Raw genomic sequence first — 27,582 nt, forward strand, 5'->3', positions numbered from 1 at the left:
GCGGCCCTGCCATCCGAGAGTGTGCATTCCCCAGGGGAGGGCTGCCTGTAGGAATCGGTGGTGATGGATCTATTGATCAATCGATCGATTGGGGGCAGGCATTCCTGGAGGGGCAGCGGCTGGAGCAGAGGCTCGGAGGTGGGACAGGATTCTGAATTCAGGGAACTAGACCCAAGCCAGTTGGGTTGGGATCTAGAATTCCCAAAGGGTAATCGTGTGAAATGGGTCGGGAAAGGGTGGGAGCCTGGCACACAGTAGGTGCTTCGTGGTTGCCTTGCTTTGAATCTGATGGGAAAAGAAGGTGGGGTCTCCTCTTGCAGTCCCCCCTGCCCTTTCATTGAGGAGCAAACCCAGGCTCTAAGAAGGCATCAGGCGGTGCCGCCCCCAGTCACCCTGGGCTCGGCCCCCGGTCCTCGGACTCCAGGTTCCCTGGGCAGCCCAGGAGGGGGCCAGAAAGCAGAGAAGGGGCAGGAGGGAAGCCCGGGGTCCCCATTCGAGGGTGGGGGAGGGAAGACGAGAGATGAGCAGGTGAGATCTCCCTGGCAAGGCCACCAGATTGCCCAGGCTGAAGGGGTGCTCCCCTTCCTCATTACCTGTGTGGCCCCTCCCCATCTTGGGTCCCTCATTTCTCAAATAAGTGACCTTTGCCACACTGACATGGCCTGAGGCCCCAGTGGACTGTGCTGTGAATCCAAACCCTCCGATCCCAGCTCTGCCACTTCGGAGCCCAGTGACCCCTGAGGGAGTGACGGTATGTGATCGATCAGTGGATGAAGAAAGACCCCCCAGAGGAAAGAGCGAGTACTGAGCATGTGTTGAGTGGGCATCCAAATGCCCCAGCGGTGGGCAGGCACTCAGGAAGGCAATGTGTAGGCAGGAATTTTGTACTCCTAGAACCTGAAAAAGTTACATAAGAAATGTATCAGGGTTGACGATGACAAGGGACTTTTTATCTGGGACCCAGGAGCCCACGAGCGGGGCAGTGGACCCCATGCTACACTGTTTCAAATCTAACAAGGAATGTAATGGTTTTTTTAAAAACCAGATTTTCAATACTCGTCCCCTTCCTCACCACCTCCTTCCCTTTTTGTACACCCCCAAAAAATACCCTAAATGTACCTTGAGTTGCCACTCATGGGGGATACAAATAATTAAAAGCTCAGAGCTTCTCACACTGCAGTCATTCTCCTTCCTCCCCCTTCCCCTCAGGCTCAGCACAGGCTCCACCATCTTTCTATAAGAAGCCTCCATCTCCCCAGTGAATCTGTATTTATTTTGCATATATTCTATTCTCTGCACAGAATATCTCTCCACAGCAATACAGTAAGCTCCCTGAGAGCAGTAGAACTGATTCATTTTTGTCTTTATATCTCCAGTGCCTGGCACATAGTAGGTGCTTGATGCCTTCCCATGAATTGGGCATTGAATATTGTAAAACTACAGTCCCTCCCACAACTGTGGGGCTGGGGATCAGCTGGGGGCGCTGGCATTTGAAATGGGCTTTAAACGCTAGGTTGGGATCCACCAGGTGGAGAAGGGAGCCAGGATAGGCCCAGAAAAGGAGTAGCCTGAGCTTCACTACAATCCCTGGAAGTGTGTAGCCAGGAAGGCCCTGTTCTGTGGGACAGACTTTCCTCAAGGGTCCAAACAGTTGGGCGATGGATTGGATTCTTGAGATGACCTGTGTGACTGCAGGCATTTCAGAGTCCTCCTCTGTACAAGAGAAAACTACGTGGAGTGCCCATCCCACCTTCAGAGCACTAGGAACGTCTGCTCTTATCATGGCGAGCAGTTAACGGCTGCTCAGATGAGCCAGGTGCAGGAAGAGGGTGCTCTGCCTCATAAATAAAACCTTCCCTGGCAGTCTGTTCGAAGGATGACGTGTCACGGTCGTGTGGGGTTTTGGAGGCTTTGTCACTTTGGAGTCTGTCTGATTCGGCTTTGAAATTTCCAAATGAGGGGAGTCATGAGGAAAATTGCAAAAGGAGAGTGTGAGATTTTTTTCTCACAACCTTAAAGGGCAATTGTGTCCCAAACTGCCATGCTATCTCAAGCCTCCAAACAGCCCCCGGGTGACTGTCATAAGCCAGTTTTGGTGCCACAGGCCAGGGCTATAGCTGTCAGGAACTGTCTTCACCTGCCCGAGGTGCCGTCAGACCTCCTTCAGATTTCCATAGCCCTGTGAGTCCTCCTCATTGGCCTGGCTAGCAAAAGGTGATCGTGGGCAAAAAAAGGTGATGAGGGCACATGTGTGTCCATGAGTACTGAAAGCTCTCTGACTCCTCCTGGTTACTGCTCATTGTGGCTCTTACTTCATGTGGGATGTGGAGAGTGGGACTTTCCAGGAACCAAGTAGTTAACAACATTCTCAATTAAGATCGATCTTACTGTAGCTTGTCCTGCAATAATGTTTCCGTAGCTGACTTTTGGTTTTGTTATTTTATATATTGTTTTTATTCAGTCGACAGAAGAGTCGAGTCTGAAGAGTCAGGTGATGAAGAAGGAAAGAAACATGGAGCAGACCTGGTCTCAGACCTCAGTCAGCAAAGTCTGAGAGATGATCAGAACCTCGACAACCCAGAAGGTACGTGCCTCCAGTTAAGAGCCCAAGGCTTCAAGTCGGGGAAGAGGACGTGGGAGGGTCCATGTTGGGCTGAGCCGTGTTCCATGCCCAGTTGGCTGTGGTCGATGATGGCCCACATGCTCAACAGCCGGCTCACCGACGGTCTTTCAGAAGCTGTCCGCAAGGGTCTCCTGGAGTTTCCCCTTCCCCTGTAGGTGACAGAACTACTCACCCATTGGGTCCGCTTGAGACTCTTAGCTTGCTGCTACACTAGTTGTCCTTCAGGGACCAATCTAGTTTCAGATTGAATAGACTCATTGCAGTAAAGGCCAACCTCAATATTGGAAGTGGCAGATGGGGAAATGGGTCATGTGAAAGATTGTTCAAGAAGGGAGACCCAGATTCCACTCTGTGACACCCTCTGACACTGATTTTTGGCCATAGTAATGACCAGCCCCCTCCCAGAAAAGTGATCGGGTTTCTCACAGAGTCCATTTTTGAAGGCTGATAATCCTTTTTAAATGGAACCAAGTTAAAGCACTGTGCAGAGAAAGCACTTCTAAGTCATCTCGATTTTGTGGGAAACAGAGGAAGCTGGAGCTGTCCTCTGCCTTCCTTTAGTGACAAAAAATGTGAAGTTATTGGGGAAGAAAAGGACATTTGCAGCCAGTGGGAGTGCTTTAGTTGATTTTTTTTAAAAATTCAGATTCTTCATCTTACCTCTTAAGTACACCGGTGACCATAGCAACCCGATTGTAAGGCAGAGGCCCATTACTAAGAACATTCTGGTCAGATTTACTCTGCCGTGGATCATTAGCCTTTGGGGACGTTATGTGGACAAGGGCAGTGGTTTAGACCAACCTGGGCCATGATTGCCCCCAGCTATTTATTTAGCACCTTGCTGCTGGTGACTCACACTTGTGGGCCAAGTCCTGATTCCCGTGTTTATGTCTTGTTAAAGTTTGTGTAAGTTTAATAATGATGTGAGGTCTTGCTTAGCTGTAAAACGTCATGAATGCCTAATACTCATTAAAGGCATATTCTGTGCAAGGCATTGCAGGAGTTGTAGAGATGAGTAAAAGAGAGGCCTGCCCTTATGGAGATCAGAAACAGCATCTACTCTCATTTGCAGGAATCATCTGTCATGCAAGTAATCTAACCATTTTCTCTCTATATACTGGTTTCTGGGTAGTTGTTTTTTAACTTGAGAACACACTAAGATAAATAGACTGGCCCAAGGTGCCCACGAGGCTCTAACAGCCTGCCCTCCCTGAAATCCCACACATGTCCATCCCTCACCCTTCTCAGCATGGGACCCCCTCCAGAATGTGACATTTTGAAAGTCTGTCCTATGACCTCAGCCTCCAGGCCTTCTGCGTTCCCTCCTCTTAGTACCTTGAAGATCAAATAGAGGCTTCTCTGGTCAGCCTTCACAAACCAGCCCTAACCTGCCCTTCCAGCCTTAGTATATGTTCCTTTTCTTCACACATTTTCTGCCTCTGTCTGGCCTCTGTGCCTTTGCCTTGGTGTTTCCCAGGCCTGGAGTGCCCTCTCTCCTCTCCTCTGCCTCTTAGGGTCCCTTAGCTCAGGCACCACTTTCTCTATGAGACCCATCCTGTTGCTCCTAGCAGCCAGGGCCTGCCCTCTCAGATTCCCTTGTGTGTATTTTGTTTCTCTATGTCAGTGTTGTCTCTCCTGGTAGACTAGAAGCTTCTAGAGAGGCACTGGCTGTCTCATTTTTGTTTTGGTGGCCCAGTTCTTAACACATAACAGGCATCTCAGGCCTTCTTCCTCTCTATTGGCCCTCCCTGATGTCCCAGGCCACCTCCCTAGCTCTAACGTTTTCTGGCCCCCTAAGTCTCAACACCATAGGCTGGCTGGTCTCCAGCCCTTCCCCAAAGAAGACTCTTTTCTCAACCAGGCCTGGCCATCCAGCCTTTGCTTGAAGCGTTCCCGGGAAGGCCGGTCCATGCCCTCTCCCACCCAAGGCCCTTCCTTAGCCATTCCAGCCTACAGCGACTTCTTGCAGACTTCCACCTCTCACCTTGAATTCTGCCCTCTGAGCAGCAAGTCTGACATCTCTGGGGCTCTGCCAGTGTGCTCAGTCAGTGGAAGGAGTGCAGGATCAGGAGGTGGGGGCTACGGGTTCACACCCCAGCTCTTGTGACCTTGGGATAGGCACAGAACCTGTAGGCCTCACTTTGCTCATCTGGAAAATCAGGGAGTTCAACCACCTGACCTCCCTGGGCCCCTACAGCCCGAGTCCCATCAGCTGTTGGAAGACAGCTGTCCCGTGCCCCATGTGCGTCTTGTCTTCCCCAGGCTGTTTACCCCAGGTCCTTCACCTGCTCTCCTGTCTTTGGCCATGCTTCTTGCCCCCATTTGGGTCTCGGCCATTGATCAGCCTCCTTTCCCAAATATGGAGTGATCCTCTGTCCTCTGGAGCTGCCTATAGGCTCTCTCTACTCACATGCCTCCTTCAGAGGATCCAAAGTCCAGCTCATCATCTCTTGGGCTTGAGTCACTGAGAGAGGCTCCTGTGTTCTGAATGTAGTACTTGCTTCTGATCCCTGACTTCTCATGGATGGTCACTTGCCAAGTCCTTGGCATATCCTGGTTCTGTTTGGACCCTGCCTCATGCCCGCACCCCCATCTGTCTTGTCGCTTTTTTTATTTGTTTTTTTTAATTTTTTTAAATTTATTTAATATATTTAGTATTAAATATATTATATATTTATATAAGTAACTGCAGCTGTAGTTCTGTAGCTGCACCTCCCCCACTGCCCCGGGGGCGGTGGCCGAACTGCAAACTCTGTCCCCTGCAGTTTTTCCCACTAGCCTTCTCTGTCGTCTTTGGTGTTTGTACGTTGAGAAGTCTGGTAACTGCCACAGCTCACTGATTCTGGGTGCTAGGGCCTGTCCTGCCCGGCTCCTGGTCTGGTTGGTCCTACTGCCTCCCACACTGAGCTCTGCTCCCCTCCATTCCGTGCACCATAGACCTCATCCAGCGACCATCCAGGCTGTCCTGGGCTGGATCCCTGCTTCCCTCTGCTATTTTGTGGGTTCTGCAGTTCTAGAATTGGTTCAGAGCCATTTTTTATAGGTTTTTGGAGGGACGTGGTGGGGAGCTCACGCAAGTCCCTGCTTTCCAGCCGCCATCTTGGCTCCACCTGTCTCGTCTCTTTTTGACCCCTCCCCGCCAACTGCCTCCCAAGTCATCCTTCCCCCTGCAGCAAGAATCACATTTCTTACTCCAAGCCAAGTCCCTGACTCTCCAAGGCAGGAGGCCCCTGGGCAGCCCTCCCCAAGGAGAAACGCCCATCCAGCCAGGCAGGCTGTGCCGAGGACCCCAAGAGGAGCAGCCCATGCCGCTTGCCCTCAGGTGGCCTTGCAGCCTTCATCTGCTCATCCTTCTGAAACATTCTCAGGGCCTTTTCCAGCCATTCCTTCTCCCCTTGCCCCCACAATTACCTGTGACCTCTCTGCTGAAGTTCAGACCCCCTGGATCTTGGGTCCTGGGCTCCAGGATGCCCTCCTTCACCCTCCTCCTCACTGTCCAATTCCTGTCATCTTGTAACGCCCTCGAAAATGCCACATCCTCCCAAAGCCTGCTGTTTCCTGCTCTTCCTCAGCCCCCACAGAACACTTGACTTTGTACTTCTCTCAGTGAGTTTAATCTCTGTGCCTTGCCTCTCCTCGGTGAGGGTTCTATCTCCCCAGGCTTTAGTTCAGTGCTCTGTACGCAGTGGAGGCTGAGTAGGCCTCATCTCAGTGCCCCCGCTAGATATCCCAAGCATCGGCTTGTTCCATCTCTTGGGGAGGTGGATGGGACCCTTGGAATTGGGCAGGACAATTACTGTGACCCTTCCCAGTGACCTTTGGGGTCTGAGCCCTCCACTAAGAGGAGGAACACTGGGGTTGGGCTTCACTCTGGGCATCACGCTTCAGAGAATGTCCGAAGGGGGACCACCAGAATGCTTTGGAGATCCCTTGGGGGAAGGGTAGCCCAGAGAGGTGAGGAGTGAGCAAACTGTCTTCAGCTGTGTCCTATGGAAGAGGCATGAGACTGGGTCTGCCCTGAGGATGGGCCTAGGAGCCCTGGGGGAAGGGACAGAGACAGCGTTAGGCTCAGTACAAACAAAAACTTCCAGCAGGGTCGTCCCAAAGGGGAAGAGGCCATGGGCCTCCCAGAGGTGAGGTGGGGACAGGGTGGGGCCTCTGCCTTCCAGAATTCTCAAAGTAAAGATTAAGTGAGTGCTCGGAGGGTCAGGGGCAGCCTGGATGCCCTCTGGGTCTCAGCCATCTCAGAGGTTCCATGACTTTGTACATAGCTGTGCATCCCTGACTTGAACATGTGGCAAGAGAAAGGATTACACGGAAAGGGAATTAACTAGAATGAATTTGACGGTTGATGCCAGCCACAGCCACCACCGGACCGTACAGGCACAGACCTGGCAGGAGGCAGGCGGTGTTCTGAGCCCCCAGCCTGGCCACTTGTTCGCCCGGTGTCTGCGGCTCCATCGCTGAGATTAGAGAAATTCTTCATGAGAGCTGACGGTGGCTTTCCAGCCACACTGTCCAAAGAGGGAAAGCCTGGGCTTTCAGGATCTGGTAGGAGGAATCCCGAGGGAGGAGCCAGAAGCAGGTTGTGCGGGCCTACCCAGTGGGGCATTGAGGTCTCTTGTGTTCTGGAGCGGCTCACCTTGTTTTGTTCTGGGTAGATGTGGGCAGCTCTCCAAAGCAATAAAAGGCCCGTCCCAGAACATCTGACGACTCAGCATGGTCTACGCTCCCAGAGCCCGAGCTGTCGCCATAAACCAAAGGAAGGCAATATGGGCGGGAGGGAAGCCATCCAATTCTGCACTTCCATGAATTAGGGAAGAGCTGAGGGAATGAGCCCCGGGATAACAGGCCCTTCCTCTCCTCCTGGGAGATGCTCAGCAGACGGGAGGAGAAGGAGCTCAGGGTGGAGATGCGGGCCCTGCCCCATGAGCGCTGTCCTCAGCAAAAAGTCAAATTCTTCTCCAGGGGGCACTTGTATTAATGGCATTTCTTTTACTACAACAGACAGTTCAACTGCACCATTGTTTATTTTTGTTCTGGATTTAATGCCAAAAATGAAAGACCGGTCCCCTAGACAAAATAGAACAGAAGAAGCAGGTTCCATGTGTTAGCATCCTGTATACAGAGCACAATGCTGGGCACTGGGGGGAGATACAAATAAAAGGAGGGCAGGGTTGCTGCCCCCAGCCCTCGCCTCCTCCTGCATCCCCGCCCACAACAGGACTTTGATTGTACGTTCTGGCATTTGTGTAGAAGAAGCTGAGCCGCCCGTGGATATGGAAACCGTGCACTTGGATGAAGACGCCGAGGTGACGTGTGGGGGTGTGGACGTGTGGGGCTGGGGCGGGGTAGTGGTGCCCATGTTACCCCACAGGACAGCAGCAGATGGGGCAGGGTGGCATGGGTACCTTGCAGGGCTGGGGAGCCCCAGAGGGCCTGCTGAGGCTTCTTGGATGGTGTAGCCCACTCACCTGCAATTCTCTCATTGTTTTTATGCCAGTCATTGAAATCCACTTTTAACTGCTTGAAATCTAGAAACAATGTAGTGCCACCTAAACCTGAGACTCACGATTGCACACATCAGAAGGCTCAAAGGAATGTTGAGATGTACATGTGTATTCAACTATCTTCCCAAGAAGTCTGGGCAGGTGGTCCAGAGCACCTTTAAGACTGCCCAGGCTGTGGGATATCTTCTCTTGCATAATGACCAATTAGGAAGTTTTCAGGTTTTGAGAAACCATGACTAGCTTGGGAATCCCTCGGCCCCACTCTTGAGTGAGGGGTGCAGACAGTGTAGTTTAAGAGACACAGCCTCTCCTCTGCAAGCACTGGTCCATGGTTCCTGTCTGCTACATTTTTCTGCTCACAATACATGCATGCATATAGACATGCCTGCATTTCTTCGTATGTACATGCATACACATGCAGATGTCTATGTCTACGTAGCTATTATTTATGTGTATACACATGCAAACACATATGTGTGTGTGCACATGGGAATTGTTGAAGCCCACCTGAGCGGGGAGTATTCAGCTGAAATGAAATGTATGCTATTTTATTTTCCCTCTAATTGTTCAAGAAACGATGGCTCTGTTCCCCAATTACCCCTCTCCTTCTCATGTTGCCTGTTCTGGAAAGTGAATGTCCAGGCAGTTCTCCGAGGCTAAGCTCGATTTCTTTTCTATGTTCAGGATATTGATCTAAATCATTATCGAATTGGGAAAATTGAAGGGTTCGAAGTCCTGAAGAAAGTGAAGGTGAGTGACTCTGAATCATTTGGAGCAAGAGGACTTGACTGCATTCTCCTTCCTGGCCACTGCTCATTCCCAGCTGTTTGGACAAGGCTGAGCAGCTTCCAGAAGTTCTCACTCCTTCTCTTCTTTTTTAGCACTAAACACCACAGTCGAGGTGATGGGGAAGGTGTGTAGGGTTGGGGTGCCCAGCCCAGGGCTCTCGCCTTTCTCATCTAAAGCAGAAAACTGCTCAGACCTCCTGGGGTCTGAGAGACCCCAGTCTGTCCACCTCTGTGTTGTAAATTCCTTCTAGTTTAGGCCAGAAACAAGCCTGCCCTGAATGAAAACCTTCCTCAGATTCTACAGATGCTTGAGTGTCCCTCTGACTTCACCCCCCGAGGCTTCTTCCTATTTGACAGAACACAAGCTGTGGGCCGCTCAATCTTGGTGGGGGTACCCTAGGAGGCTTCCTTTGAAATGGGAAAGGTTTCCTGGAGAAAGACAGACTTTAGCTGTGTCTACAGGGAAGCCAGGAGGGAGACAGCTGGGAGGAAGGCCTGGGGCCAAGAGACTGATAGAGGGGCTTGTTTGTGGAAGGGCCATGAGGCCAGTGCCACTGGACAAAGAGGATGTGTTGGGGAGTGAGGTATGGGAGGGCTAGAAAGGTAGGAGGGGGCACCAAACTTTCTATTTGGTCTTCTGGAGCTTACCCAAGGAAGGGGCAGGGGGACTCAGGGAGATCCCTTTGGCAGCAACCAAGTGGAGGAAATTCCAGCAATGGAGGACCAGAAGGAGGAGTGATCAGGTACGTGGGAAGGGGACGAGGAGAAAGGACCCCAGAGATGGGCAGTGCCAGGCTCCACAGCAGATTCTGGGAATACAGTGCAAAGCAAAGATCTGGGCCCTGCCTTCAAGATCTCCTATTCTTCTGGGCAAGGCGGCACACGAGAAACTGTGCATCCAAGATAGCTACCGTGTAAGGAGAGCGGGTTTCAGAAGAAAGGCCCTAACAATGGGGCAGGGACCAGGAGAAGGACCCTTTGCTGAGTCTCGAAGCCAAGGAGGGAAAACCTTCAAGGCAGGCAGGGGGTGGCCTGTGCAGGGAGAGTGAGCAGGCTAGTGTGGCTGCATCTAGGTGTGCTTGAAGGGGCTCAGACTGAAGAACGATGGCAGAGAAGGAGGCTGAGATGTGCAGGGCTCTCCGTGCTAGGCACAGGACTTTCTGTTTGATCCTGGGAGCCAATGGCCCTCGCTGAATGAGGGTGGGGAGGGTGACCCAGTCAGACCAACAGCTTAGGAAGATCCCTGAAGGGGCTGAGGACAGGGGAGAGTCTTGAGGCAGGAGGCTAAGCATGAGGTGGTGTGGACCTGCGCCAAGCTGGTAGCTGTGGGAATGGAGATGTGATCGTGGGGGAAACAATCAAGCTTGGCAGCACATGAGATCTGGGGTGTTAGGAGTGACACCAGGGGCTGAGTTTGGGATGGATGGTGGTGCCCTCAGCCGTTAGGAAAGTGGGGGGAAGGGAACGAGGTCATCACTCCCAGTGTGAGCTGCCCTTGGCTCATCCAGTTAGAGTCATCCTAGAGGATGCTCGATGGGAACCCCGGAGAAAACTCACTAAATATTTCTGAGAGTCATCTTCATGGCCATGATCGCTGAACCTGAGGCAGCTTATGAGATCAGCCAGTGAGGTGGTTGAGAGACAAGAGAAGGCCCATCATTGAGCCTTGGGGTTAGTCAGGGAAAGGAGAGAGCCAGCAGAAAGCAGTGTTCTGGAGGCTTGGAGCCAAGAGGGTTGTCAGAGTGTCAGACTGGAGAGACGTCCAGAGGGATGATGATGGAGAGGAGGCTGTAGGAGATCGTTGGTGACTTTGGAGAGAGCAGTTTCAGCTGAAATGACCCAGCCAGCCAAGGTTCAAGATAGGCTGGTGGCCTGGGAAAGAGCTGAGAGGTAGAAAAACATGAAGGCCAAAGAAGGTGGGAGGGGTCCAGACAGAGGGAAGAATGGAGTGATTTGGTCAGATACTGGAGCATCAGCGGTCACAAACACAGACATGGAACACTTATGGGTGAGACCGTGTCTGTGTGGCTTAGCTGGGGGGAAGAAGCAGATCGTGGCACCTGAGGAGATGGAGGAACCAGGAAGCTGGACTGTTTGAGGGATCATCAGAGATGAGGGCGGGAGTTGGAAAAGAGAAATGGACCAGTTGTGGCCTTGAGGACCCAGGCAGTAAGGGGCCTTGAATGAAAGTGCCCCCAAACCAGCAGGGGCAGCTGGCCGAGAAGGCCACAGCTTCAGGAGTGAGAGGAAGAGGGGGAAGATGAAAGGCTGTTTGTTCTTTAGAGAGCGCAGTGGCAGCAGCAGGGAGTGAAAGGAAGAGAGCCGGGAAGGCAGCCTGGGTGTGCTTTGGACAGCTGAGGATGGGGAAGGAATGGGAGGTGCTTGGTGCTGAAGAGTTGGTGCAGGCAGGGTCTATCGAGGGGAGCAAGGCTGTCCTGTGAAAGATGCCACTTCTTCCTTTGCTGCTGGGCAAAGTCCAAGTGCCACTCTCAACAAAAGGAGAGAGGGAGAAATACAGACCTCCTGGAGGCAGGCATCATCTGGGCCCCTTTTCCTCACCAGGTAACTCTTCCTGACCACCTGCCTTTCCCTTTGTCCCTCTCTCCAGACCCTCTGCCTCCGGCAGAACCTCATTAAGTGTATCGAGAACTTGGAAGAGCTACAGAGTCTTCGAGAACTGGATCTCTACGACAACCAGATCAGAAAGATTGAGAATCTGGAGGCGCTGAAGGACCTCGAGTGAGTGCGAGGAGGGACTGCCCTAGGCAGGGAGGGCCAGGGGGTGCTGCCCAGGTGCCAGGCTTGTCAGCTGGAGCACTTGAGTTTGCAGAGGTTTATGGCTTCAGGCCTTTGAGGGGCTGCTTTTTAGTAGCCTTACTTGCTAGAGGGATTCTTCATCAGCCCAGGTTGTGGAGCCCCTACCCCTAGTTGAATGGCCTTGCTGACCGTCCAGTTGTGGTAGCAACCTCTGCCCGCCAAGCTCTGCTGGTCAGGGGCTGCAGCCCAAGCAGGCCGCTCCCTAGAAGCCGGCACGTCCCTGGCACTGCCTTCAGGAGGCCACGAGGATGCCCTGGAGGAGGAGCATGGGCGGCATGAATGTGAGTCCTTTGTTCAGAAGGCTGAGTCAGGCCTGGTTGCTAGGATGGATTTAGGTATGACGCGAAAACCAGGGGAAAGCTGGCAGAAGCTCGGGGTTCCAGGGCTTCCTGTTGGCAGCAAGAATGAGCCATGTCTGTCTCAGGGAGCCAGCTCCTTCCCACACACAGCTTCCGGCCTATTTCTCTAAATTGATGACGCCTTTGCTGTTAAAATAAAAAGAATAACGTTTTTTTCATCTTTTTTTGGTACCAGAACTTTAGATATTTCTTTTAATCTTCTGAGAAATATTGAAGGGATAGATCAGCTCACCCAGCTGAAGAAACTTTTCCTGGTCAACAATAAAATCAACAAAATTGAAAACATAAGTAACCTCCAGCAATTAAAGATGTTAGAACTTGGATCTAATCGAATCCGGGTAGGTACTGCCTGGGCATCTGCAGAGGGTGGCATCTCATGCCAGTGGGGAGTGACGGACAGGAGCAGCCGAGCTGGCCAGGGGCCCATTGGGTGGCAACACAGGAGGCTTGGGCAGGGCCGGACATCAGTGGGAGGGGGAGCCCATTCCCCCAGGGAGGCTGTTTGGCTTCTGTTTCCTGAGCAGAAGCCAAAGAAAACCTCAAGAAATCCAGGGAAGGAGTTTGTGTTCCTGAAGAACGTGGCTTTCTCAATTCATTCCTCAGTCCATTTTAGTTTTAATCATACACACACACACACACACACACACACACACACATACATACATATATACATGCACACATACGCACACATGCACATACACACCCACCCCTCTAGAATAAGGCCCCACCTGTCTTCTGTAGTGAGGGGTGAATTGCTTGTGATCTGTCTGGGGTGTCACTCTCCTCTTTGCCCTCATCAATGGAGCTCCTAAACTCCCTCTACACTCTACCACCTCCATGCCTTTGCCTTGGCTGTCCCATATGCCTGGCTTTCCTGCTGTATGGAGGATGGGGGGCCCCCCCGCAGGCCTGGGATGATGTGACGAGGGCCAGAGGCTCAGGACAGGAAGCTGCCTGGGCTCGTACGTTATTCATTCTCCTCTCTCACACACCCTCTTCTTGGAGATGCTTACTCATAATTGATTCTCTCCTGACACACTGAGAAAGAGTGATGGGGTCTGGTCCATCAGGCAGGCAGGCAGTCAGCCAACATTATGGGCCTAGCTCTGGTCCTCACTCAGCTTCCAGCTCTCTAAGCCTGTGCTCATCCTTTGCCCTCAGGAAGTACTTTCTGGTTTTTGTTTTTGTTTTAAGACAACCTAGAGAAGCGCACTGAATTTGGAGTCCAGGAGCCTGGGTTCTAATCCTAGCTTGGATGCATATACCTGTGTGATGCTGAAGAAGTCACCCCCATGCTCCTGGCCTTCATTTGCCCATCTGTAAAAGGGATTAGATCAGGAGTTCTTCACCTGAGGTCGACAGTCTCTTAGGGGGAGGGGATAGATGTTTCAGTGGGGCTAGGACTTCAGATGAGAAAAAAATTATATCTTTATTTTTCAGTATGATTAGTTTCCTTCGTAACCCTGTTTTAAAACCTTTATTCTGAGAAGGGAGCCATAGGCTTCCCCACATCACTGAAGGGATCCATGCCACAAATAAAGGGAAGAACACCTGCTTTGCCCTTTCACATTGTTTTGATTAATTATTTTTAGTTTTCAACTTTCACTTCCATAAGATTTTGAGTTTTAGATTTTCTCTCCTTCCTTCTCCTCCCCCCTCCCCAAAATAACCTGCAATCTAATATAGGCTGTACTTATACATTCATATTAAATTTTAAAATTTAAATTAAACTTTATAAAAAATTAAACATTTTCACGTTAGTCATGTTGTAAAGAAGTATTAGAACGAACCAGAGGAAAAACAAGAAAGAAGAAACAAAACCAAACCAAAAAAGAGCAAATAGTCTGCTTTTCGCTGCATTCAGACTCCAGAGTTTTTTCTCTGGATGTGGAGAGAGATTTCCATCATGAGTCTTTTAGAACCTTGCATTGCTGAGAAGAGCCAAGTCTATCAAAGTCAGGCATCGCTCAGTGTTGCTGTTACTGTGTACAATGTTCTCCTGGTTCTGCTCCCTTCACTCAGCATCAGTTCATATAAGTCCAGGTTTTTCTGAAGTTCATCTGCTTATCATTTCTTATAGCACAATAATATTCCATTATATTCATATACCACAACTTGTTCAGCCATTCCCTCATTTGATAGGTATCCCCTCAATTTCCAGTTCTTGGCCACCACAAAAAGAGCTGCTATAAATATTTTTGTACATATGGGTCCTATTTCCACTTCTATGATCTCTTTGGGTTACAGCCCTAGAAATGGTATTGCTGGGTCAAAGGATATGCAGTTTTAGAGACTTTTGGGCATAGTTCCAAATTGCTCTCCAGAATGTTTGGGTCAGTTCACAACTCCACCAGCAATGCATTAGTGTTCCAATTTTCCCACATCGTTTCCAACATTTATCGTTTTCCTGTTTTGTCATATTAGCCAATATGACAGGTGAGATGTGGTACCCAAGAGTTGTTTTGATTTGCATTTCTCTAATCAATATTGACTTAGAGCATTTTTTTCATATGATTATAGATAACTTTAATGTCTTCCTCTGAAAACTGCCTGTTCATATCCTTTGACCATTTATCAATTGGGGAATGACTTGTATTCTTCTAAATTCAACTCAATTCTCTGTGTATTTTAGAAATGAGGCCTTTATCAGAGACACTGGCTATAAAAAATGTTCCCCAGCTTTCTGTTTCCCTCCTAATCTTGGTTGCATTGGCTTTGTTTGTGCAAAACCTTTTCAATTTAATGTAATCAAAATCATCCATTCATTTTTCAAGTGAGGAAACCGAGGTTTACAAAGGTGATCCCTTGCCCGGTGTCCCATAGCTTAGCCTAGAGCCAGAGGAACATAAAGACAGCTACTTGTGTCCTTTCCACAGGCCATTGAGAACATCGATAGCTTGACCAACCTCGACAGTTTGTTCTTGGGGAAGAATAAGATCACAAAGCTCCAGAATCTGGATGCCCTCAGTAACCTCACAGTGCTCAGCATGCAGGTAGGGCAGGGGCCCGCCGTGGCGGGGGAGGGCAGGGGCCCAGGCGGCTGGAATTGTTGGGTTTCCTTCCTTATATGTGTTTGACTTTTGGGCCTATTCATGTTATTTACTCTTTGCAGCCATCACCTTCATCCTAAAACTATGCCCCTACCTCTCTTTTTTTAAAAAGATATGTTAGGTATTCACTGTGTGCAAAGTACCAAGCCAGGCATCCTGTCCATCCATCCCAGCACTGTTAAGAGAAGGTGCCATCTATACTGCCAGACCTTATGTAAAGCTGCAGTTGGGTTCTGAATTGTGCCCAGCTCTTTAGCTGGGGGGTTTCAGTGCAGTGCTGCCTCCCTATGATTAGGACTGCCTTTAGGAATAGCTTTCAACCTTGAGCTGTTTTTTGTTGTTTTTTTTTTTCATGACAAATTCCTTATGTATTTTAAATAACTGGTTTTTTTAGTAAGTTTTTCTTGATGTCAGGGTTTTTTATACATAACGCTGCTTTTCCCTTGTAACACTCCCTTCCAAAGAACCATTCAGTGTCACAAATAATACTTCTACAAGACAAAAAGAAAGGGAAAGAAGAGTCTAAAGTTATATGCACTGGACCGTGCCCCTGGAGCCAGGCTTATTCTCTGCAATCGTGCCGCACTTACTTTGGACTTTGGGAACATTGTCATGGTTGTTGTGATTCTGCTCACTTCATCCTGTGCCAGCTCATGGAGATCTCTCTATACTTGCCTCTGTAGTCATCACATTGGTCATTAATTATGTTGCAGTATTATTCCATTCTATTCATGAGCCACACTGGTGGAGCCATGCCCCAGCTGATGGGCATCAACTTTGTTTCCAGTTCTTTGCTGCCATAAATATTTTGGTTTAGAGGACTCTTATCAGTGGCCTCCTTGGGGTATAAGCCTAGTATCTTTAGGTCAAAGAGGGTAGATATTTTTATCATTTTATTTGCATAATTCTTAATTGCCTTCCAGAATGGTTGTGGTGATTCATAGTTCCACCAACAAAGCAAGAGGATGTCTATCTTGCCACAGCTTCTCCAGCATTGACTATTCCCATCATTTGTCATCTTTAATAATTTGCAGGGCATAAGGTGAAATGTCAGCATCGTTTTGATTTGTATTTCCCTTATTATTAGTGATTTGGAGCATTTGGGGAATGGTTTTTAGATATACACATACATACTATATGTATGTGTATATATATAAAATTCTTTATATATTCTGAATACAAACCTATATTGGGGAAGTATGATATATGATATAAAGATTTGTTCCCATTCAAATGTTTTTTTTTCTTATCCTAGGTGCATCAATTTTGTTTGTACAGAAACACTTCAGTTTTATCAAAGCTATCTATTTTACCTTCCATAATTGCTCCTTTCCCTTCTTTGGTTGAGAATCTCTCAGTCACCTCCCCAGAGCCTTGAGAGGCTTATGACCTGCTTCTCTTTTAATCTTTTAGTCTAATCTTTAATATTAAGGTCACATATCCATTTAGAATGTGTTGTGGAATGTGGTATAAGGTAGTGGTTTAATAACTAATGCCAGAGTTCTTTCCAGTTTTTCCAGCAGTTTTTATCAAATAGGAAGTTTATTCCTAAGTAATTAATGTTTTCTGGTTTATCAGAAATTGAATTCCTTAGTTTCTGATTCTCCCATGGATCTTCTCCTCTATTTTTAACCAATACCAGATGGTTTTGATGACTGCTGCTTTATAATATAGTTTGAGATGATTGTAGTAACCTTGCTTTTGACAAATGTAAAGATTTAAGCTTGTGGGATAAGAATTTGCCATTCAGTAAAATTATTAAGAGCAGCTAGGTGGCGCATTGGTTAGAGCACTGGACCTGGAGTCAGGAGGACCTGAGTTTAAATTTGACCTCAGATGCTAACTGTATGACCCTGAGCAAGTCACTTAACCCCAATTGCCTCTCCCCACAAAAAAAAATTATTCAGAAAACTGAAAAGCAGTCTGCCAGAAATTCAGTATAGACCAATATCTTGCCCCATTTACCAAGATATGGTCAAAACAGATACATGACCTAGATATAAAAGGAGATACCATTTAAGTAAATTGGAAGAAATGGAACAAATTACCTCTCAGACTTATGGACTCATGAAAACTCATGAAAAAACAAGGGATAGTATTATGAGATGTAAAATGGATCATTCCGATTACATTAAATTTAAAAGGTTGGGGACAGAGCCAAGATGGCAGCTGGAAAGCAGGGACTTGCTTAAGCTCCCCCCCAAATCCCTCCAAACACCTGTAAAAAATGGCTCTGAACAAATTCTAGAGCTGCAGAATCCACGAAATAGCAGAGGGAAACAGGTCTCCAGCCCAGAAGAGCCTGGATGGTCACTGGGAAGGGTCTATCACATGGTGCTGAGAGCAGAGGGCAGCCCAGTGTGGGCTGCTCCGGGACAGACCAGACCCTGAGTCAGCCAGCCAGAACAGGCCTTGGAGCCATGAAACAGTGAGCTGTGGCAAAGAGCAGGTTAGGGGGAAACTGCGGGATTGAGCTCAGAGTGGTCCGGCCTCCAGCTCCCGGGGTGGAGGAAGTAGTGTAGTGGTGGTGGTGGTAGCAGGAGCAGGAAGCGCCTGAGGCTGCTTCCAGAGCGCCAGCACTTCCCAAGTTCCTGGCTCACAAGGTGGGAGGAATCTAACAGCGGGTCAGAGTGGCAGTACAAGGAGCACCTTGTGGGCACAAAGGCAGATTCTCTTGCTGTGCCCTGCTTGGATCTGTATTGCGGTCCTGGTTGGTGGTTCTTGGGGGAGGAGGAGCAATGCTGGGACAGAGCCTGGGATGACAGTGGAGTAGAAGTAGCTCTGAAAACAGCAGTACTTGGACCCTAAGCTTGGGACAAAATACTCTCTACTCTACAAGCAGTCGTATCATGACAGAAAGCTCAAGGGTCAAATAGTTGTCTGGGAACATGAACCGGCAGCAAAAACAAACTCAGACTCAAACTCAAACTCTAGACTCCTTTTTTGGTGACAAAGAAGATCAAATCATACAGCCAGAAGAAGTCAACAAAGTCAAAGAGCCTACATCAAAAGCCTCCAAGAAAAATATGAATTGGGCTCAGGCCACAGAAGAGCTCCAAAAGGATTTGGAAAAGCAAGTAAGAGAAGTGGAGAAAAAACTGGGAAGAGAAATGAAGGTGATGCAAGAAAACCATGAAAAACAAGTCAAATACTGAAGAAAATAACACCTTAAAGAATAGACTAACCCAAATGTCCAAAGAGCTCCAAAAAACCAATGAGGAGAAGAATGTTTTGAAAGGCAGAATTAGCCAAATGGAAAAGGAGGTCCAAAAGATCACTGAAGAAAATACTACCTTAAAAATTAGATTGGAGCAAGTGGAAGCTAGTGACTTGATGAGAAACCAAGATATTATAAAACAGAACCAAAGGAATGAAAAAATGGAAGACAATGTGAAATATCTCATTGGAAAAACCACTGACCTGGAAAATAGATCCAGGAGAGATAATTTAAAAATTATTGGACTACCTGAAAGCCATGATCAAAAAAAGAGACTAGACATTATCTTTCAAGAAATTATCAAGGAAAACTGCCCTGATATTGTAGAACCAGAGGGTAAAATAGAAATTGAAAGAATCTACCAGTCACCTCTTGAAAAAGATCCCAAAAAGAAAACTCCTAGGAATATTATTGCCAAATTCCAGAGTTTCCAGGTCAAGGAGAAAATACTGCAAGCAGCCAGAAAGAAGCAATTTGACTATTGTGGAAACACAATCAGGATAACAGAAGATCTAGTAGCTTCTAGATTAAGGGATCGAAGGGCTTGGAATATTGATATTCCAAAGATCAAAGGAGCTAGGATTAAAACCAAGAATCACCTACCCAGCAAAACTGAGTATAATGCTCCAAAGCAAAATATGGATTTTCAATAAAATAGAGTTCTTTCAAGCTTTCCCAATGAAAAGACCAGAGCTGAATAGAAAATTTGACTTTCAAATACAGGAATCAAGAGGAGCATGAAAAGGTAAACAAGAAGGAGAATTTATAAGGAACTTACTAAAGTTAAACTGTTATGTTTACATTCCTACCTGGAAAGATGATGTGTGTAATTCAGGAGACCTTTCTCAGTATTAGGGGAGTTGAAGGGAATATAGACAGAGAGCACAGGATGAGTTGACTATGAAGGGATTATATCTAAAACAATGAAATAAATTTAAGGGGTAAGAGAGGAATATATTGAGAGAGAGAGAGAGAAAGGGAGAGATAGAATGGGGTAAATTATCTCACATAAAAGTGGCAAGAAAAAGCAGTTCTATTGGAAGAGAAGTGGGGGCAGGTGAGGGGGAATGAGTGAATCTTACTTTCATTGGATTTAACTTGAGGAGGGAATAACATACACACTCAATTGGGTATCTTACTCCACAGGAAAGTAAGGGGAAGGGAATAAAAAAGGGGGGGGATGATAGAAGGGAGGGCAGATAGGGGGAGGAGGTAAACAAAAGCAAACACCTTTGAAAAGGGACAGGGTCAAGGGAGAAAATTGAACAAAGGGGGACAGGATAGGATGGAAGAAAATATAGTTAGCCTTTCACAACATGAGCATTGTGGGAGTGTTTTACATAATGATATATGGGTGATCTATGTTGAATTGCTTGCCTTCCTAGGGAGGGTGGGTGGGAAGGGAAGAGGGGAGAGAATTTGGAACTCAAAGTTTTAAAAGCAGATGCTTAAAAATAAAGTTGTTTTTTTGCATGCAGCTGAGAAAAAAGTTATATAGGGAATGGAGCATAGAAATCTATCCTGCCCTACAAGAAAGTAAGGGGAAAGAGGTGGGGGAGGAGTGGGGTGAAAGAGGGGAGAGCTGACTGGGGAACGAGGCAATTAGAATATATGCCATCTTGGAAATGGGGGGAGGGTAGAAATGGGAAGAAAATTTGTAACTCAAAATCTTGTGGAAATCAATGTTGAAAACTAAAATATTAAATAAAATCACTAATAAAATATTTTTTAAAAATTTGAAAGGTTTTGTACAAATAAAACCAATGTAGCCAAGATTAGGAGGAAAGCAGAAAATTGGCGGGGGAGGGGATTTTATAGACAGTTTCTCAGATAAAGGTCTCAAATCTCAAATATATAGAGAACTTTGTCAAATTTGTAAGCATATGAGTCATTCCCCAATTGACAAATGGCCAAGGATATGAGCAAGCAGTCTTTCAGTGAAGAAATTAAAACTATATTTAGTCATATGAAAAATGTTCTAAATCATTATTGATTAGAGAAATGCACATTAAAACAACCTTGAGATAGTGTCTCACATCTATCAGATTGGCTAAAATGATAGAAAGGGAAACTGACAGATGTTGGAAGGGATGTGGAAAAACTGGGACATTAACACACTGTTGGTAGAATTGTGAAGTGATCCACCTGTTTTGGAGAGCAATCTGGAGTTATGCCCAAAGAGTTACAAGACTGTGCATGCACTTTGACCCAGCAGTGCCACCACTGGGTCTGTTTCCCGAGGTGATCAAGGAGAAAGGAAAAGAACCAATATAGGCTAAAATATTTATAGCAGCTCACTTTGTGGTGGCCAAGAGCTGGAAATTGAGGGGGTGCCCATGAATTGGGGAATTGCTGGACAGTGTGTGCTGTGTGATTGGGGTGGAGTGCTATGGGACTGTAAGCATTGAAGATGAGGTGATTTCAGAAGAACAAGCAGAGACTCGTATGAAATGATGAAAAGTGAAGTGTGAGGAGAACCAAGGGAATGTTGTCCACGGTAAAAGCAACATTGTTCAGAGTAACTGGACAACCAAGTTATTCTGAGTCCTATAAATACTCAAATCGACTATAAAGGGCCTGTGAAAGAAGAAGCTATCCACCTCTAGGGAAAGACCCAATAAATAGAAGTATGCATAGTATGGTTTTACACATATAGATTGTGTGTGTGTGTGCGCGCACGCGCATGTGTGCAGAGAGTGCTATCTGTGTCCGCTGGTGACCTTCTCTAGTGCAGGGTTTGGAGGGAGGGAAACAGTTCAGAATTTAAAATGTGCCCAAAAAATAAATTAAATTTAAAATGCATATGTGGATGTGGTTGTAGTTTGAGGTCTGGGCACTAACTTTTGGCTGGATCTTTCCTTCTCCCAATTGCAGAGCAACCGGCTGACCAAAATCGAAGGCCTCCAGAGCCTGGTGAACCTTCGGGAGCTCTACCTCAGCCACAATGGCATAGAGGTCATCGAGGGCCTAGAGAACAATGTAAGTGCTGAGCTCTGTGAAGGGTAATGCCTGACTTAGCAAGGTCACATTAGAGCAGCCCCATACACACTCAGTGCCTTGGAGCAGGCGCTAAGGAGCCATTCTGGGCTCTGGAGCAGCATAGTAACCTGCTCAAAGCATTACCTTAATATTAGTCTTATAGTATTGTATAGGAGAGGGAAAAGGGGAACGGAGACCCGCTGGGATGCTGCTGGCATAAGCTGAACATGAGAACCTGGCCTTGAGAAAGGATCCTGTCAGCCAACCAGTCGCTGAAATTCAGCTGATTCCTCACTGAGAAACAACAGGAATTGCACTTGATCCTGAAAATGAATGTGACTCCAGGGCAAAAGAAAACTCCGTGTCCTTCCATCCCAACCTGTCAACAGACATTTATGTAGTGCCCTTGGCAGGCCAGGCTCCCCCTCAGTACTGGAGAGACAGACACAAAGAATGAAGTGATTCCCACTGACCCAGAGCTCCCGGTCCAGTGCAGAGTCCATGAGACACCAATGGTGATGACTGCGTGGGAATTCCTCCATTTTCTGTGAGGTCCACGAAGGGCTTTCCTCCCAACAACCCTGCGTGTGAGACAGGGCCAACATCACCGGTGCCTTCTTATGGATGAGAAGCTGGCTTGCACTCAGAGCCAGAAGTGGGGAAGCCACAGAAATCAAAGCACATCAGGCTCGGAGCTCGGCCTCTTCCCAGCTGCCTGGCTGTGGTCCCCTCGGTCAGCCTGTGCCAGCCCTCCTGCTGCCACCCCCGAGCCCTCGGGGAAGGGCGAGCAGCTCCTGCAAGCCCAACTCCTGACCCTGGTGTCCAAAACAAATCCATGTCTCGCAGCCTCGACTGGGTCCTCCCCACTGTGAGGTGATTCCACTCTGCCCCCTCCCCTCACCTCTCACCATGAGCTCTCCATCTGCCCCTCTCCTCCTTGTCCCCCATCTCTTGTGATAAGGCGGCCTCACTCCTCCCCAAGGCCTCCCCTCCACTGTTCCAGGGATCTCCTTCCATCCCCGCTCCTTCCCCACCCCTTTCCCATCATCCCCACTCTGTCCCTTATCCCTTCCCTACTGCCCATAAACACACCCTCATCTCTCCTGCCCAAAACCTTCCCTTGGGCCTTCCATCCCTGCTAACGATCGTCCGGTATCTCCTCGAAAAGGTATCTTTACGAGGTGCCTCTCCAACCCCCTTTCCCTCTCTTCTTGACCCCTAACACTGTGGCTTCCAAGCTCGTGTTCTGCTGAAGCTGCTCTGTCCAGAATGACCCTAAGACCCAGAACCAGAACTTGAAGGAAGAGTAGAGATGATCTCGTCACAGCACCAGGACCAGCTAACACCCTGCTCTTGAGGCACTTCCGACATCACACTGGATTTCCCTGGCCAAGTCACTCAGTCCCTCTTAGCTGAAAAGAGAACCTGCCTCCCAGGGCGGCCACACACCTGACATCCAGAACTAGATCAGGGCCGGCCACTGCTGCTGTCATTGTGAGGAGGATCACCAGCCAATGGGACAGCACAGGAACAGCTGTGGCCAGGGGCAGGAAATGAGGTTTCTGCCCACCCTCGGGGCTTGCTCTTCATATTGTGGGAGTCACTTGTAGCTCATGAGTCCTCTGAACACCAGGATTCCAAGGAGAAACATGCTGCTCCTGTCTCATGCTGTGAGCTGCAGTTAACTTGTGGCATTGTGGGAAGAGCCTTAGACCTTGGTCACTAGAGACCTGGGTCCAGACCCTGTCTTTGACCGCTGCAGAGTTGCTGCTTCCCTGAGCTTTCACTTGGCTTCTTCATCTGTAAATTGGGAACATTAATCTTGATGGGGCAGGTGTGAGACTTGAATCGGACAGTGTTGGGCAGCGCAGATGGGGACCGCTACTGACCAGTGACCACGGGTGTCCCCAGGGGTTGGCCCCAAAGCAGGGCTGGTGGCAGGCTGGGGATTTTCTTAAGTTTACCTCAAACTCAGGAGAACTTTGAGGAAGCAATTTTAGGTACAGCAGAAGGGAATCCTTCACTAGAAATAGCAGGAACATGTATATATATATATATAATGCACATGTGTGCATTATATAGCTGTATGTGTATATATGCGTGTATATATACACATATACACCTGTATGCATGTGTGTGTGTGTATACACGTATGTGTGTGTATGGTATGTATGTGCATACATTTTTGGTGGCTGCTGGCCAGCTTAAAATAGCTTTGATTCTACAGTCTGGGAAGTGAGCCAAACAAAGTCCAATAAAACCGCTGTTTGCTGGGTGTGTGTGCGCACACTCGCGCGCGCGAGCGTGCGTGCGTGCGTGCGTGCGTGCGTGTGTGTGTGTGTGTGTGTGTGTGTGTGTGTGTGAGTAAACAGAACCTCTGTCCTCTGTGGGCCTGTTCTTTGGTGTTAAAGTCTACAGCTTGGCCACCTTGGGGAGGCTGGTGAGAGCCTGACTTTCTGGAGGGGTGGAGCCTGTGCTGTCTGCTCAGGATGCTTCCTCCCTTCTAGGTTTCCCCAGCAGAGAGTTAACACCTCTGTGACTGTGTCTGCATGTCCTCCCTCTGCTAACATAGGTCACAGTTTCCCTCCCCTCGACTTGTTAAAACTTCTGAGGGTAGCACCAGCCCCTCTCCCCGCCATGACGCTGCTGCTTCCCCAGCTCACACCCCCAAGGCCCAGGGCCTCCTTTGGCCCATTCAGGCAGCCAAGCCACAAGGCACTGAAATGTTCCTTCCTCGTTTCAGAACAAACTCACAATGCTGGACATTGCATCAAACAGAATCAAAAAGATTGAAAACATCAGCCACCTAACAGAGCTGCAGGAATTCTGGGTAAGTAGGGGTCACACTAGAATTGTTGTTTGTATTGAGTAAAGATCTGTGTTAGCTCTTGCTGGAGGCAGGGAGTCTGCAGGCCAGATCCCATTATAATCAGAGTGTCTGCGCTAGCTAAAAATGGGATTTCCAGCAAGCTGTGTTCCAGAGTGCCACTTCAGGGGCAGCCAGGTGGCGCAGTGTTTAGAGCACTGGCCCTGAAGTCAGGAGGACCTGAGTTCAAATCTGGCCTCAGACACTTGACACTAGCTGTGTGACCTTGGGCAAGTCACTTAACACCAATTGCTTTACCTACCCCCTCCAAAAAAAAAAATAGAAAGAGGGCTACTCCAGTATCTCAGAAGAATTAGACGCTCCTTGTCTTCACTGATGGTGCAGGGAGGGGGAATCCTCTTTCCCAGAGGGAGGTCAGAAAGAAGCTACCTCTGTCCCCTAAGATATGTCTGCTTCTCATCTCGGGACAGTGCTGAGCCAGCCGATTTCTGCTCTGTGGGATCTGAGAGCTGGCCCTTCCTTTTCTTTCCTCCACCCTTGAAACATTTTGGTTCCTTATTGTTGGTTCTGGGACTCAGGCATCCAGAAGATGCAGCAGGTCAGGATGCCAGGGAGGCTGTGTAGACCATAAGAAGCCTCACTGATCATCCAGGACTCTTGGGCAAGAGATCAGGGAGCAGAGGCATTGTTCCTTAGGGAAGTGAAGGCCAGAGTCTTGGGAGGCACCCCAAGGAAGGCATCCAGGCAGACCAGTCAGAATCCAGGGGATCAACACAGGCTGAGGGGTGGGAGAGGAGAAGGCAGAGTCATGACTCAGACCCTCCAGACAGGCCAGAAGGACCCCAGGCCATTCAAGAACAGCAGCCCCAGGCCATGTCTGTGCAGAAAGGAATGGACAGCAGCAGGCTTGTTTTCAGAGAGGGCCCCCTCAGGGCCAGGTGGGCACAGCTGCCTGGCCTGGCACAGGAGAAGGGCCTAGCCGCTCCCCCCACAAGCCCCTGCCCCTTAGTGCGTCCATGAATGTTTGGGGATCCATAGATGGATCACAAACTAGAAATAGCCACCTGTTGAAGGTTTGAATGGAGGGATGTTCCTAGGACCCATTGTCAGTGCTGGCGGGGGAATTCGGTTTGAATTCATTGTTGGCCCAAACCCCCTCTCTCCTATCTCCAGTTGATATGAACTTAGCATTTATGTGTGGGGATGGTTGTGAGCTTAGAAAGCCACTCCTTAAATTGCAGACCAGGGTTCTAGATCGTCTTTGTTTGCTAAGCCCTCCTCAGCTTTGGGGGGCCTTTTGCAGACATGGATGGGTGGGTAACACACCACGCTCTTTTTAATGTTCTTCCCCTGCCCCATCCTGCCTGGCAGCAGTCTGCCCTGCAGCATGGCACCCACATTTCCCACTCATGGTTAGTAAAGATGGGCACATTGAAGGTCCCTAGGACTTCGCCCTATGGGGACGAAGACTGACTTAGCAGGAAAGACACGGCCATGGCCTGTGCCTTCTTCCTCTCGATGTCTGCTGTCCCAGGCTGGCAGATCCCCTTCGATTTCCACCTCACTGCCCCTCTGTAACACACCAGCCTCCTCCCGAGGGAGAGGCCCAGTCACCACTTCTCAGCACACGTTCACTAGGGGCTCTGTGGAGAATGGTGAAGCCCACTTTAAAGAGTGAATTTTTTGTTTATTGATTGATATAGGAATCATGATTCCAGATGTAAACGCTGTGTGAGTCCTTCAGACCCTTGCCAGCACCCTAGCCCAAGGCCCTTAATGTAAGCACCAGGTAATGGCACAGAATTCCATCCCGACTCCAGAGATGTCAAAGGTAGACAAGCAGAGGGCCAGAGATGCTTCTGCTTCCTGATCTCTCTCCTTTCCCTCTCCTCTCTCTGGGGACTGCCAGGAGACAGTGGCAGTAGCCACGCTGCCTTCCCTGTGGTAGTCAGAAGTTCCCTGGGGTGGGAAGCAGGACACCCACTCCCCACTTTCATTTAGGACCTTTTAGGCAAAAGAAGCCTCACAGAAAGAGCACAGGCAATCGTTGCCCGAAGGCTCCTTCCTCAAAACTGAGATCCCCAGGCTGAGTGGGTGGGTTCTAGACAACAGGAATGGCCCCCTGCAGCTTCCCTCAGGGCTCGCACCAGGAGGGCAAGCAGGGCCTTCATCTGGGTGGTAGCTGGGATGCCTTTTCTTTTTGTGGCTAAGTGTCATAAGCTTAGAAAACACCTGGCCCATTGGCCATTGACAAAGAAAACATCTTTAATAATTAAATAGGTGGATTCTCCGTATTTGCATTTATTTTGGATTTTGCCCTTCCTCTGATGCTGGATGTGGAAACGGCTGTCATTTAGTGTTGTGGGCACGTGGGCAGGAGGCTACTGTCTAGCCGTGGTGTGGAGCGTGAGCCCCGAGGGCTGCTCTGCCCTGCCGGACTACGGCCTGCTTTGCTTCCGCTCACCCCCTGCAGGTCACTGCCTGGCCTCAGGGATATGCCTTCTAACCAGACTTTCTGCTGTCCGTGCACTTCACAGATGAATGACAATCTCATCGACAGCTGGAGTGACTTGGACGAGTTGAAGGGAGCCAAGTACCTGGAGACCGTTTACCTGGAGCGCAACCCTCTGCAGAAGGACCCCCAGTACCGGCGTAAGATCATGCTGGCCCTGCCCACCATCCGGCAGATCGATGCCACCTTTGTGCGGTTCTGAGTCCTGCCTCTCCTCGCTGTCCCTCCTCCCAGCAGCAGCGCCCCGGCCACGGGCTTTTTAATCCACCTCCCACTCCCGAGTCTTCAATCGATCAACAGCTCCTAATGGCCAATAAAAAACCACTGAATGATCACATAGACGTGTACGATGCACCCTCTTACGATTGTTTTTGAGATGTTATTATTATTAAATCTTGCAACACGATGTTTCCTAGTTCAGAGTTGTCGATTATTCCAGCAGAGCATTGCAGCCACCCAAAGTGCATGGGGCCCAGTGCATGGTTTGGGGGATTGTCTGATTAGGGGACCGCCTCCCTCCTGGATCACGGCCCTCCAGGGCAGCCCCATACTTGCTTGGCCTCGTTGATGCTAACAGTAGCATGATGCCTCCTGGAAAACAAAAGTATTCTGGCCAAAGACCGCTCCGAGGGCCGCCTGCCCAGCCTGCATGTTTTCTCCTCACCCTATCCCCCTGAGACTTGGTTGGTGATGATCATGGCTGGGCCTCTACCTGGGCCTTTGAGGAGTAAGAGCCTGTTTTCTCCCCTAGACAATGAGCTTATTAGACTGAGTCATCACCAAAGTCCTTTTCATCTTATTCCATGATCCTAAGACTGTGACAGGTGACAGTCTAAAGGGGAGTGGACCCCAAAACCCGCCTCCCATTCCAGTGGCCCCCTCTCTGGGGGACCTTAGGCC

General features: G+C 48.8%; 1 protein-coding gene across 1 annotated transcript in view; it reads left to right on the forward strand.

Moving 5' to 3' along the window:
* PPP1R7 (protein phosphatase 1 regulatory subunit 7) overlaps positions 1 to 27,097 on the forward strand; it is a 27,582-nt gene extending 485 nt beyond the window's left edge. The window contains exons 2-10 of the mRNA XM_036756948.1: positions 2,462 to 2,584; positions 7,880 to 7,935; positions 8,818 to 8,883; positions 11,530 to 11,660; positions 12,273 to 12,435; positions 14,974 to 15,090; positions 21,239 to 21,343; positions 24,087 to 24,173; positions 26,708 to 27,097. Of these exons, the coding sequence (XP_036612843.1) occupies positions 2,462 to 2,584; positions 7,880 to 7,935; positions 8,818 to 8,883; positions 11,530 to 11,660; positions 12,273 to 12,435; positions 14,974 to 15,090; positions 21,239 to 21,343; positions 24,087 to 24,173; positions 26,708 to 26,884 (1,025 nt within the window). The 3' untranslated portion in view covers positions 26,885 to 27,097. The remainder of the gene's footprint in view (positions 1 to 2,461; positions 2,585 to 7,879; positions 7,936 to 8,817; positions 8,884 to 11,529; positions 11,661 to 12,272; positions 12,436 to 14,973; positions 15,091 to 21,238; positions 21,344 to 24,086; positions 24,174 to 26,707) is intronic.
* Positions 27,098 to 27,582: the final 485 nt, after the last annotated feature.

Source organism: Trichosurus vulpecula, chromosome 4 (assembly GCF_011100635.1).
Source record: "Trichosurus vulpecula isolate mTriVul1 chromosome 4, mTriVul1.pri, whole genome shotgun sequence".
NCBI classification, from domain to species: domain Eukaryota; kingdom Metazoa; phylum Chordata; class Mammalia; order Diprotodontia; family Phalangeridae; genus Trichosurus; species Trichosurus vulpecula.